This window comes from Acipenser ruthenus, chromosome 44 (assembly GCF_902713425.1).
Source record: "Acipenser ruthenus chromosome 44, fAciRut3.2 maternal haplotype, whole genome shotgun sequence".
Classification (NCBI taxonomy): Eukaryota; Metazoa; Chordata; class Actinopteri; order Acipenseriformes; family Acipenseridae; genus Acipenser; species Acipenser ruthenus.
Genome location: NC_081232.1, coordinates 2,069,465 through 2,082,369, shown reverse-complemented (window position 1 = coordinate 2,082,369; position 12,905 = coordinate 2,069,465). Strand labels below are relative to the sequence as shown.

The following is a 12,905-nucleotide window of genomic DNA, read 5'->3' as shown; positions in this document are numbered from 1 at the left end:
AATCCTGGCTCACTCACTGTGTGACCCTGAGGAAGTCACTTAACCTCCTTGTGCTCTGTCTTTCGGGTGAGACATTGTAAGTGACTCTGCAGCTGATGCATAGTTCACACGCCCTAGTCTCTGTAAGTCGCCTTGGATAAAGGCGTCTGCTAAATAAGCAAATAATAATGTTCACTGCAAGAACGTTTTGTCGCTTGATGACCTTTGGCACTTTCGGCGTTCAGTAAAGAAGCTGATGGAACGACTCAAGCAAGTTTTGTATGGCATGGAATATCGCTCGTGCCAAACGTCCTTATTCGGATGAATGAATCTCATGATAAAATTGGCTTGTTGGCGCTAGACTAGAGCATGCATGTTTAAATGTTATATTGCAGGTCTAAAATTTAATGTTATATTTCATGGTTCTCCCCAGGCCTTTTCATCCGGAAGGGCCGCCCGGTGAAGTGGCTGTCGCCGCCCGGCTGAAAACCCAATCCACAGGATTGATTTCGCTTCTAGCAGAACGTTGCTGCGTGAAAAAAAAAAAAAAAATCTTGGAACCTCGTGACAGCTGTGTTAACATTTAACCAATCACAGTTGAAGGGGTGGGTTTTCTATGTTAAGCACTTTGAGAGGCTAAAACGTTAAATGACTGCTAAAAAAAATAACCAATTATTTTCAAAGCAAATATACTGACAATGAATGCAGGGGGTCAAAATAAACCAGCGATCCGCGCAATCCACCGCCTAATACTATATTTGCGGCGGCTGCTTTATTAAAAAAATATTAAAATAATTCGGGCATCATTCAATCCATTTTGTCGTATTTTTGTACTGTAAGGTGATATATATAGTACATAAGTTATACATGTTCACAAAAAAAGAAGCATATTCCTTTTGTTGTGATCTCGTAAGAATATGTACCCAGGTGCTTGTGAGAGATATTGTGGGCTCATATATAGAGGCTGTATGCCTTTAAGAAGAAAGTCGTGATGAGATATCAGCTGAACATTTGTCAGCTGACATACAAGTGCAGAGGTGCTGGATTGTTACACTCAGGTTTCATGCAACAGTTGTCATGGTGACCAAACATGTGTGAGTACTGTTTTGTTAAAAAAAAAAAAAAAAAAAAAAATGAACAGTTGCATTGTAGAACAGCGAAAAATAAAAAGACGTGCCCTGAAATCTTAACATAAAGAAAACAATTTAAATTAAGCAATAGGCTCAATAATTAAGCTAAAAAGGAAGTGCAAAGGTTACCTCTTTTTTTTTTTTTTTTTTTTTTGTTTTGTTTGTGAACGCCAATAAACCTACGATATCTTTCCCCAGTCAAATCGTGGAGTGTCTTAAGCACGGTAATTTACCATAATAAAAAACAGAAATGAAAACGAAAATGTAGAACATAAAAAAGCACAACCAGATAGTCAATGAAAGACAACACATTATTCAAACTCTTTGTCGTATTATATATTTAAGGTTAGGCAAGTTTATTTTTCGGATACAAGTGCTCCCGGCTATAATGTTCTGCCGCCCGGCTGTACAGAATTCCTGGGGAGAATCCTGATATTTACATATCTTCTCGTCATGAGCAGGTACCGTAATCCCTATCAAAATAAATACAGTGCAGTTGTCATCCACAACGCTGTCAAAAGTATTTAATACATGCTGCAGTTTTTTTTTTTTTTTTTAGCGGAGCATTCAGATCTTCAAGGGAAGAGCTTGTCAAAAAGAATCTTTACAAAGATGTCTCTGGTGTTTTTGGTGGAATTGCTTCATAACAACTGAATATATTTTATTTAAAGTGCCTGTTACATACAGTATAAACAGAAAAATAATGGAAAAAACCATTAAGTGTTACATTTAAAGTTGAATACACTAGATCTACAGTATAATGCAAATTACACAAACTGCAGGGTTCTCCCTTGTGTATTTTGCTGACAAGCAAGAGAACTCCTGTACTGCACAGAGTAAGTGCAAGACTCCTTTTTAATGTTTGAAAGGATTAAAAAAAAAAAAAAAAAAAGTTTAAAACAATGCTAGTATTTAAAATGTCTTGATCGCACACATCTCATATGTTACAGTGTGTGTCTCTCGGCCATGTGAAAATGTTGGCATGTGACTCGTAGGGTCAGGAAGTTTGGCCACACCTGGTCCATACAGTATATATTACTACTTCAGGACTTCATAACTAATGGTATCAATAGTGTGCCTCGACGTCTTCTCTTTCCCAAATCTGTGTCGTTTTCTGCCTGGATTGCTCTTCTGTCATTTGTCAGTGTTCTTCCTGTACATTTGAATTCGGGAAATTGGTCAACATTGGATCAACATTAAACTTGGCTGCAATCGACTTCTGGCTGTTTGTTTGTTTTATTTTCTGATTTATTTATTTATTTATTTTTTTAAACTCCCAACTTATTGAGGTAAAGTAAGTGTGGTATACCTCCTCTTACAGAGTTGAAAAATATCTGCTGATTGGCAGTTTTCCTCGTTTACTCAGTCCCCCGGGGCTATTGATGTGATCAATGCAGATCTGGGGGAAAAAATGTTTTTTTTTTTTTTAATAAATCTTTAATTGTTTTAAGCTATTAACACATTTGTGACAGTTGGTGAGGTTTGTATTTATTTTATTTTTCTTTTAACATAAAGGCACAGTTTCATGAAGGTTGTTTTTACTTTACATAAGTAAAAATACACATTTCAGAAAATAGTGAAGATAACTGAATGAAAGGAAAGGTGCTGGTGAAAAATTAAGATACATATATATTTCTTATGTTTCACTTGTTAAGCGAGCGAGCGGGGGGGGGGGGGGACTGATCGCAGACTTTGTTGACAAAGCGTGCCAGTTATGTGAACCCCTGATTATGGATCAAGAGGGTACAAGGTGTTGGAAAGCCATATTCTTTGCAGAAAACATGTAGACTTAATAAATACTCGGCGCAGTAACTACAGCCTGTCGTCTGCATTTTCTTCGTGACCTGATGTTGGAGACAAACATGATCTAGTGAATTATAAAATGTACCCCATGTTTAAACAAGCATCTTTTGAAAAACAAGAAGTTGCCAGACAAGACAGAGTGAAAAGTCAAGAGGTCATTTAAACTTTTTTTTTTATTACCAGAACATTAAGAGTTTTTTTTTTTTATTTATTTATTTAAGTTGTGTGTTTTTTTTGTTCCCCATGGTAAGATAAAATGAAGCAGAAAATGTCAACTTTGTGCTTAAAATAAACATTTACAATATTAAATCTTAGTATTGCAAATAAGCCCAAACTAGTGGGTGATTAGCTGATGTTCAAGAGCTCTTGCCTTGTGTGTGCCGCACTGAAAGTTTTGTGTGGCTCTGTTCTTAGAAGTCGCCATAACTGCCACTCAATTTGTTTGTGGTCACATGATTAACTCCTCGACAGTGCAATTATCAGATCTGCATTTGAAAGGAGTGCAATATGATTTAAACAAATAGCACATTTTTGGTACCCAGAAATTGCTATGCAATTATAATGGAGTATGCAGTTATCTGATATGCAGTTAAATGGAGTGCCCTTTTTAATATATAATATTTAAAAAAAAATAATTATATTGTGACTGTTTTTGTGTTGCCAGGTCTTTGAGGGAGTTTATAACAACTCCAGAATGCTGCACTTTCTTACTGCCGTAGTGGTGAGTGACTGGCTTGCTATAATATTAACAATACTCATTTTATATAATATGCATAAATGTGTTTGATTACTGGATCACTGAAACCTTTTTGGTTAAAAGGTAAAACTTCAGTGAGACAGCATAGGGTGAGGATGTGTTCTTACTAACGAAGCATTACAAGCAGGGTTGGGGGTCAATTCCTGTATTTTAATTCTATTTCCCAGTTACTTTTTAAAATCCATTCCTAATTCCTTTCACGGAATTGATATTTTAGATATGTAATTGTGGCAATTTAGTTCAACTGCTTTAATTTGAAGCTTATTTAAACAGAATACTGCTTGTTGCAATTTTGATCAAAGATGTGTTGGAATTGATTTAAAAGGGAATTGAAAATTCCTTTAATCAGAAAACACTGCAGCTAAAGTCTAACAACTGCGTGTCTTTTTCTGATAAGCTGAAACTCAGAACAGCTGATTCAAATTCGCCGCGGTTCTGAGACACGGGGGAGGGGAGACAAAACTGAACCAGGTAACTACAAACCTATAAGCCTGACTTGTATTATATGTAAACTTATGGAAACTATAATAAGATCTAAAATGGAAAATTACCTATATGGTAACAATATCCTGGGAGACAGTCAGCATGGTTTTGGGAAAGGGAGATTGTGTCTAACTAACCTGCTTGATTTTTTTGAGGATGCAACATCGACAATGGATAATTGCAAAGCATACAACATGGTTTATTTAGATTTCCAGAAAGCTTTTGACAAAGTTCTGCATAAAAGATTAATTCTCAAACTGAACGCAGTAGGGATTCAAGGAAATGCATGCACATGGATTAGGGAGTGGTTAACATGTAGAAAACAGAAAGTACTGATTAGAGGAGAAACCTCACAAAGGAGCGAGGTAACCAGTGGTGTACCACAGGGATCAGTATTAGGTCCTCTGCTATTCCTAATCTACATTAATGATTTAGATTCTGGTATAGTAAGCAAACTTGTGAAATTTGCAGACGACACAAAAATAGGAGGAGTGGCAAACACTGTTGCAGCAGCAAAGGTCGTTCAAAATGATATAGACAGCATTCAGAACTGGGCAGACACATGGCAAATGACGTTTAATAGGGAAAAGTGTAAAATATTGCATGCAGGCAATAAAAATGTGCATTATAAACATCATATGGGAGATACTGAAATTGAAGAAGGAATCTATGAAAAAGACCTAGGAGTTTATGTTGACTCAGAAATGTCTTCATCTAGACAATCTGGGGAAGCTATAAAAAAGGCCAACAAGGTGCTTGGATATATTGTGAGAAGTGTTGAATTAATGTTAAAACTTTACAATGCATTAGTAAGACCTCACCTAGACTATTGTGTTCAGTTCTGGTCACCTTGTTATAATAAAGGTTATTGCTGTTCTAGAAAGAGTGCAAAGAAGAATGACCAGAATTATCCCGGTGTTTAAAAGGCATGTCGTATGCAGACAGGCTAAAAGAATTGAATCTATTCAGTCTTGAACAAAGAAGACTACGCGGAGATCTGATTCAAACATTCAAAATCCTAAAAGGTATAGACAGTGTCGACCCAGGGGACTTTTTTGGCCTGAAACAAGGACCAGGGGTCACAAACGGAGATTAGATAAAGGGGCATTCAGAACAGAAAATAGGAGGCACTTTTTTACACAGAGAATTGTGAGGGTCTGGAACCAACTCCCCAGTAATGTTGTTGAAGCTGACACCCTGGGATCCTTCAAGAAGCTGCTTGATGAGATTCTGGGATCAATAAGCTACTAACAACCAAACGAGCAAGATGGGCTCAATGGCCTCAATGGCCTCCTCTCGTTTGTAAACTTTCTTATGTTCTTAAAAACAGGAATTGACCCCGACCCAGAGTACCAGTAGCCATGATGTGGTCCTCCAGGTGTTATAGCTATCATTTAATAATTAAATGACTTGGAAGGAGGTTGAATTAGTTCAGTTCAGTAGTTTAGGGTTTGTGTACCCTGGAGTAATGCATTTGGTCCTGTATCGCAATGCTCACCTCCATCACTGTACAATGTAAACTGTGAAGCCATGTAGTAAGTTTTAAATGTACCGTGATGTAATTTTACTGTGTGGGTATTGGATGATTCTCTTTTAAAAATAAAAATAAAACTTGCCATGTGTAATTCAGAGAAGGATGTAGGGAATCATTGTGTTTGATGGTTGATGCTCATTTTCATTGTATGAAAACGCATGTCTAGTGTGCTTCTTCCTCAAGTCTCCTGTGTGCTTTCCTCCCTCTCCTCCAGGGCTCCACGTGTGATATCAGAGTGAAGAACGGAAACATTTACGAGGGGATATTTAAAACCCTCAGCTCGAAGGTAAGGGACCGCACTGATAGACAAACTGACTCTGGGATTGTGTGATTTCATTAATTGTATCCAATACTAGGGCTTGACGACAAACAAACAAAAAAATCACATCTGTTAGCTGTCATGCTTGCATACTAGAAAGTGAACAGTAAAGGCTAATTTATTTATATTTAAACATTGAAGTCTCTTCCATGTAAATGATGTATACACTGTCTTGTACACACATGTTGCAGTCATTTAGTTGGATATTGCATTTTGATTATGAAATGGTTAGTTAACAGGGTTCTCCCCAGGCATTTTCAGCCCGGCTGAAAAAACCCCATCCGCCCGTCTTGCAGATGCTACTGTGCCTTTAACAATAAGGATTGATTTAGCTTCTAGCATGCGCGTTGCTGGGTTAAAAAAAAGTCTTGTAACCACATGACAGCTGTGTGATGTCTTGACACAACATTTAACCAATCAGAGTGTTGAAGGGGCAGGTTTTCTGTGTTAAGCACTTAGAGAGGCTAAAACTTTAAATGACTGTTAAATGACGCAATATAATCAAAAATAATTATTTTCAAAGCAAAAATAGTGACAATGAATGCAGAAGGTCAATGTAATCCGGCGATTGGCGCAATCCACCACCTTATACTATATTTGCGCCGGCTGCTTTATTAAAAATATTAAGATTATTTTTCGGGGACTATCATTCAGTCCATTTTTTTGTATTGTACTGTAAGGTGATGTATAGTACATAATAGCTATACATATGCACAAAAAAGTTGCATTCCTTTTGTTGTGGTATCGTAACAATATGTACCCAGGTGCTTGTGAGATTTTGGGGGTTCATATATAGATGCTGTATGCCTTTAAGAAGAAAGGCGTGATGGGATATCAGCTGAACACTTGTCAGCTGACATACAAGTGCATAAGTGCAGAGGTGCTGGATTGTTACACTCCGGTTTCATGCAATAGTTCTGATGGTGACCAAACGTGTGTGAGTACTGTTGTGTTAAAAAATGGTTAAAATGAACAGTTGCATTCAGAAAATGTAGAACAGCAAAACAGAAATAGGCGTGCATTAACAAAATGCCCTGAAAACATAAAGAAAACAATTTAAATGAAGCAATAATAATTAAGCTAAAAAAGGAAGTGAAAAGGTTACCTTTTTTGTGAACTCCAATAACCCTTCCATTATCTTTCCCCAGTCAAATCGTAGAGTGCCTAAATAAGCATGGTAATTTACCATAATAAAAAACAGTAATGAAATAGAAAATGTAGAACATAAAGAGCAACCAGATGTAGTCAACGAAAAACAACACATTATTCAAATTCTTTGTCATTTTATATATTTAAGGTAAGGCAAGTTTATTTATCTGTTAACCACTTCAACTCCAGATGTAAAAATGAAACCCCTCCCCAGGTACCAGATTTTGAAAATAATGTTTTCAAACCTGTAATTGCTATAAAATGTTAATATGATGATAAAACACAAACAAATGACCTAAACTGTGTTTTTCATTAACCCTTTATGCTTCTGTGTGCTACATACCCATATTCAATATAGAGAAAAACCCCTTTTCATTTTTCAAAAAAAAAAAAAAAAAAAAAAACGCGGCTAATAAGTAAACCATATTTATCAAATAATCAAACATCAAAACTTGTGCCATTATCGACTTGCTCTGTGCCATTTATTGAAATGTTCAATACAACAGAACCCGGGGTTGCCTTCGCAACCACTGCACATTTTTCTTGTGTCTTTGTGTTTTCATTTTCGTAGTAGACCCTGCACCTTTGTTGCAGTCTCTGCTTCCCTTGTGTTGGAGGGATAGTCACAAATGCGTGTTCAGGGCTACTTTGCGCAGGCATTGTGATGGGCCTGGCTGCCGCAGACGCCTGCCTGTACCCAGTGCTGTGTTTTGATAGTATTTCGTCACAGCACTGCCATTTCAAACCAAACAGCTTCCTGTTTGCAGCTGGCTTACCTGTAAAGTAGCTGCATGCTCTTTTGTTTGTACTGTTCTTGGCTCCACATCCTCTTTATCTTCATCGCCAGTGATAGATAAGTCAGCATCAGTGTCGCTGATATAGAAATCCTCTGAACTAACTTCGCTCCCGTTGCTCATTCTAGAAAGACCACGTACGTTGCCATGTTTAGCTTTCGGTAAAAACTATGTAAACTACAACTGAACAAGTAAAACTAATAATAAAACAAAAAATAATAATTTAAAACACTCATACATATAAATATATATAATATACTTGTAAAAGTTGAACAGCTTCCTGCAATATATCTGTCTTCTAAACGCCCACAGCTAGATTGGAATCGCTACATGACACGCAATTGGATACAAATGTCACCTGACCCTCCCCCAACGTTCATTGCACAATCCACAGTACTAACACTGCTTTAAAGAATGAAATCTGAAACGCTAGACTGAGAAACCGATCATAGAATGGGAAACTTGACATACGCACGTACGGCATGGTACTGTAAGTGGGTTTCCATTTGACGTACGTCATGGTGTGGAAGTGGTTAAAAGTGCTCCTGGCTATAATGCTCTGCTGTCGGCTGTACAGAATTCCTGGGGAGAACCCTGGTTAAGTTATCTTCTCATTGCTGCCATAGATTCCAAATCTGTTGAAGTTAAAACTGGTTTAACCCTTTGCGGTCTTGTGTCGGACCAGGTCCGACATTACAATTTTCCCTTTCCGGTCAAAAAGATGTATTCATAGTCTCTCCTTGTCTCCCCACTCTTTCCATTCAGTGTGAGCTGGCAGTGGATGCTGTTCACAAGAAGCCCCCGGAGCAGGTCTCTCCGGGAGGGGTGGGGACGGTGGCGCCCCCCAAGAGGGAGGACATAGTGGACACCATGATCTTCAAACCCACGGACCTTGTCACCATGCAGTTCAAAAACGTGGACCTGAACTACGCAGCAAAAGGTACAGATAGAGAGAATGAGTATTTAAACAGGCATGTTTTTATTGGACTAGATGCAGGGCACAATTGATTTTGGGTAATTAAGAGGCCCTGATCGCACTTCATGAATAAGTAGGGAATATTCACGGTACTTTCTCAAGAAATTCACAAATGACAATAAAACAAAAAAATACATTTCACGGATTGTCACAGAAGTGCCGTTTTATTTAAAATAAATAAATAAATAAATGAATAAGTTTCTATTGTAAGTTGCCTAAAATAGCGCATCAAAGAAAATCACTGAGGTTGAAACATTTTATCATTTAATGTTAGCAACTGAGTCAACATTTATATCGTACACTTTTAAAACAATTTTTAAAAATGTAATAAACAAGCGTCATTTAAATGTATTGGCTGAAATAAGTAAGAAGCAGACAAAACTGATTAAAACAAAACAAGTTTGAATGATTTTGTAAACGTTTAAAACTTCGGCTATGTTCTTACAGTAATTATATATGGCAGGGCAGCAGTGTGGAGTAGTGGTTAGGGCTCAGGACTCTTGACTGGACGGTTGTGGGTTCAATCCCAGGTGGGGGACACTGCGATACCCTTGAGCAAGGTACTTTACCTAGATTGCTCCAGTAAAAACCCAACTGAATAAATGGGTAATTGTATGTAAAAATAATGTGATATCTTGTAACAATTGTAAGTCGCTCTGGATAAGGGTGTCTGCTAAGAAATAAATAATAATAATTAAATGGACTATGTTGTATAGTGTTATGCTGACTTGCTGAAAAACACAATGTTAACAGGGTTAAGTGCAAGTGACAAAACCGAAACTTAGTGTTTTTCTTTACACCCACTAAATTATATATGATGTTTTAAACCCACATAATATCGTGCTACTTGAGCGAATCAACCTGTACAAAATAATCTGAAGAACAAGACCAGGAAAAACAAGAAGAAATTGTATGCGACTTTTTATCCATCTAGCGTGTTGTACACACACACACACACACACACAATAATTATCTGGCCCGTGAGCAGAAAACTGGTTATTTGTTGAAGGCCAGTGTCGTGCATCTTGTTGCAGTTACAACACTAATGGTTTGTCTTTGTGGTGTAAAAACCTGTCCATCTGCGGAAACTGCATCCACGGAGTTTGGTGGAATTGACAAAAAACAGCGTGCAGTTTTTGCCATGTTTGGGAATCTGATTTCAGACTTCACCCAGAAATCAACAATATTGACATTTTTGTCACTTTCAGCGGCATGGTGCTTGTAAGATTCAGTTTCAACTCTACAGCTTGTGAAATCAGGGATTGCATCTAGTGGCAAAGATGTGACATCCAAGACTGACACCATGATAAATATAAGATCTATTAGTCATAGTTTTATTATTGTTGCAGACATTTCTATGTAGTTGTCTATGGTTTCTACATGATAAAAGCTGGCGAAGAAAAAAAAAATTCACGGTAGCCAGTCAAATACACTATTTCTGTGAAATCATGAATTTTCTGTGGCCCTGTGAATGTTACCCCTGTGATTCTGTGGGTTTACTAATAGGAGTTGCTCAAGTAGCTATAAGGGCTGGAACATAGATTTAACATCAGAGCCCTGGCTCCTGATCATTTCAATAGTATATTTAATCAAAGGTAGTTTTAAAAAATGTGTTTCTACCCCTGCTCAAACTCCTGGCTCCTGATCATTTTATTATTATTATTATTTATTATTATTAATAATAATACTAATAGACTTCATTGAGGGGAGTTCTGAAACCCAGGACTGAGTGCAGCAGCAGGGCTAGTGTGAGTTTCTAACACTGCTCAAACTCCTGGCTCCTGATAATTTCAATGTTAATAATAATTGGGTGCACCGAATCGGTACCCTTTTTTCATGGCACTGATTTATAAGGGGGAAAAAAATACTATCGGCTATTGGCAGTTTTTGTTATTTTAGCCGATAATGTACACAAATTATTCATGCTTGAATTTCTTCCAGCACAGAATTTGTTTGGTCAGGCGCGCTTACTACTGACACGAACACTGAGACACACTCATTTTCCCAGTGCTGTGTAACATGCGACCAAAATGCAGTAAATAAGTCTCAAAATAGCAGTGTTTGGATTCTTTTTAAATATCTGAAGACAACAATAGGATAGCAAATTGTGTGCAGAACAGACTTGATGCTACATTAGATGCAACGATGAAACTACGAGTAGAATATTATTCTGATGCTTAAATAAATAAATAAATAAATAAAAAGGTAGAATCCTAAATAACGTTGATAGTTTAAGTTTATTCTTATTCGTAGTTTAGAGTACATGTAGCCTATACAGTTGCCAGACTAACATTCACTCTAAGTAATGCTTTGTAGTTGATTTCAGGCTGACAAAACTGTTATAAATATAGAAGTATTTATTATTCGTAAGAAAATAGTATTAACCAGGCAAATTATTGTTCAAATACAGCATCGATGCGCGGTTATTTACAGCACTGCCTCTGCGATGTCTCTCTCTCTTTGGCGGCTTGGCATCACCTCAGCTCCTCCTCCGTAGCTCGCTTGATCAAATCCTTGAACGTAAACAGTTCAGCTGAAAAGCACTTTTTTAAAACCAAGACTACAATCTCCCTAACTTCCAAGGAGATCAAAGGTTAAGTGGGAATTACGTTTTGTAGTTCTTGTTTATCTTGCTCGTTTGGTTGTTAGTAGCTTATTGATCCCAGAATCTCATCACGCAGCTTCTTGAAGGATCCCAGGGTGTCAGCTTCAACAACATTAGTTCCAGACCCTCACAATTCTCTGTGTATAAAAGTGCCTCCTATTTTCTGTTCTGAATGCCCCTTTATCTAATCTCCATTTGTGACCCCTGGTCCTTGTTTCTTTTTTCAGGTCAAAGAAGTGCCCTGGGTCGACATTGTCTATACCTTTTAGGATTTTGAATGTTTGAATCAGATCACCACGTAGTCTTCTTTGTTCAAGACTGAATAGATTCAATTCTTTTAGCCTGTCTGCATACGACATGCCTTTTAAACCCGGGATAATTCTGGTCATTCTTCTTTGCACTCTTTCTAGAACAGCAATATCCTTTTTTATAACAAGGTGACCAGAACTGAACACAATAGGTTGTAAAACAAATGTGTAAATTGCTGACAAGCACACAATATAATACTACGTTATTCTTTGTATTCATTTTTTGAAGTAAATATAACCAATAACAATACCTGTTATTTTGTCAAATACAAGAAGTAAACAATATCTGTTAGTTGTTTAACATTTGTAATTATAAAACAGTTTTAATATAGGCCCTACGTCTTGTTCTAGTAGTTTACCTGCACTGTATTTATTATTGGTATCGGACGATATGGATAGATAACCATTGGCTATTAGTATCGGTCAAGAAAGTCTTATCGTTGCACCTTTAATAATTAATAGACTTCATTGAGGGGACTGAGTGCAGCAGCAGGGCTAGTGTGAGTTTCAAGCCCTGATTGTCCATTGAAAGATGTCATTCTGATTTTGTGTGTTTTCCGTCTCTTCAGACAAGTTCACAGACTCGGCGATCAGTGGCTCCAAAGTGAACGGGGAGCACAAGGAAAAGGTGCTGCAGCGCTGGGAGGGAGGAGACAGCAACGGGGAGAGCTACGACCTGGAGAGTGACGCGGTAATGAGGCTCCACCAGCAATGGAGACCAGACTCCTATTGCACAGCACTATCACCCATAACCAGGTTTTATTACCAGCTTGATTAGCCACAGTGTGAAACCGGGCATGGATCAAACTGCTGTGCAATGGGGGTCTTACTTCCAGCCCAGGTTCACTACACCTTTACAGCTCGGTATTCCCACCCTCTCCCCTGGTTTTTATTTATAACTTCCTCTCCCTTTTATTCATCTCTTCCCTTGTTTCCCTGTCAGGCGAATGGATGGGATCCCAACGAGATGTTTCGTTACAACGAGGAGAACTACGGCATCAAGTCCACCTACGACTCTAGCCTGTCTCTCTACACGTGAGTAAAAGGCACGGTCTTCTCAGACATTGC

At 37.8% G+C, this 12,905-nt stretch overlaps 1 protein-coding gene across 2 annotated transcripts in view; it reads left to right on the top strand.

Moving 5' to 3' along the window:
• The window catches only part of atxn2l (ataxin 2-like), a 39,562-nt gene that overhangs the window by 3,881 nt on the left and 22,776 nt on the right, over positions 1 to 12,905 (top strand). The window contains exons 1-6 of one of the 2 annotated variants that reach the window (XM_059012470.1): positions 429 to 584; positions 3,577 to 3,633; positions 5,901 to 5,972; positions 8,714 to 8,888; positions 12,407 to 12,528; positions 12,781 to 12,872. In XM_059012470.1, the coding sequence (XP_058868453.1) occupies positions 3,607 to 3,633; positions 5,901 to 5,972; positions 8,714 to 8,888; positions 12,407 to 12,528; positions 12,781 to 12,872 (488 nt within the window). In that variant the 5' untranslated portion in view covers positions 429 to 584; positions 3,577 to 3,606. Of the gene's footprint in view, positions 1 to 428; positions 585 to 3,576; positions 3,634 to 5,900; positions 5,973 to 8,713; positions 8,889 to 12,406; positions 12,529 to 12,780; positions 12,873 to 12,905 lie in introns of those variants that run through there. The other variant, XM_033997798.3, reaches the window with a different exon arrangement.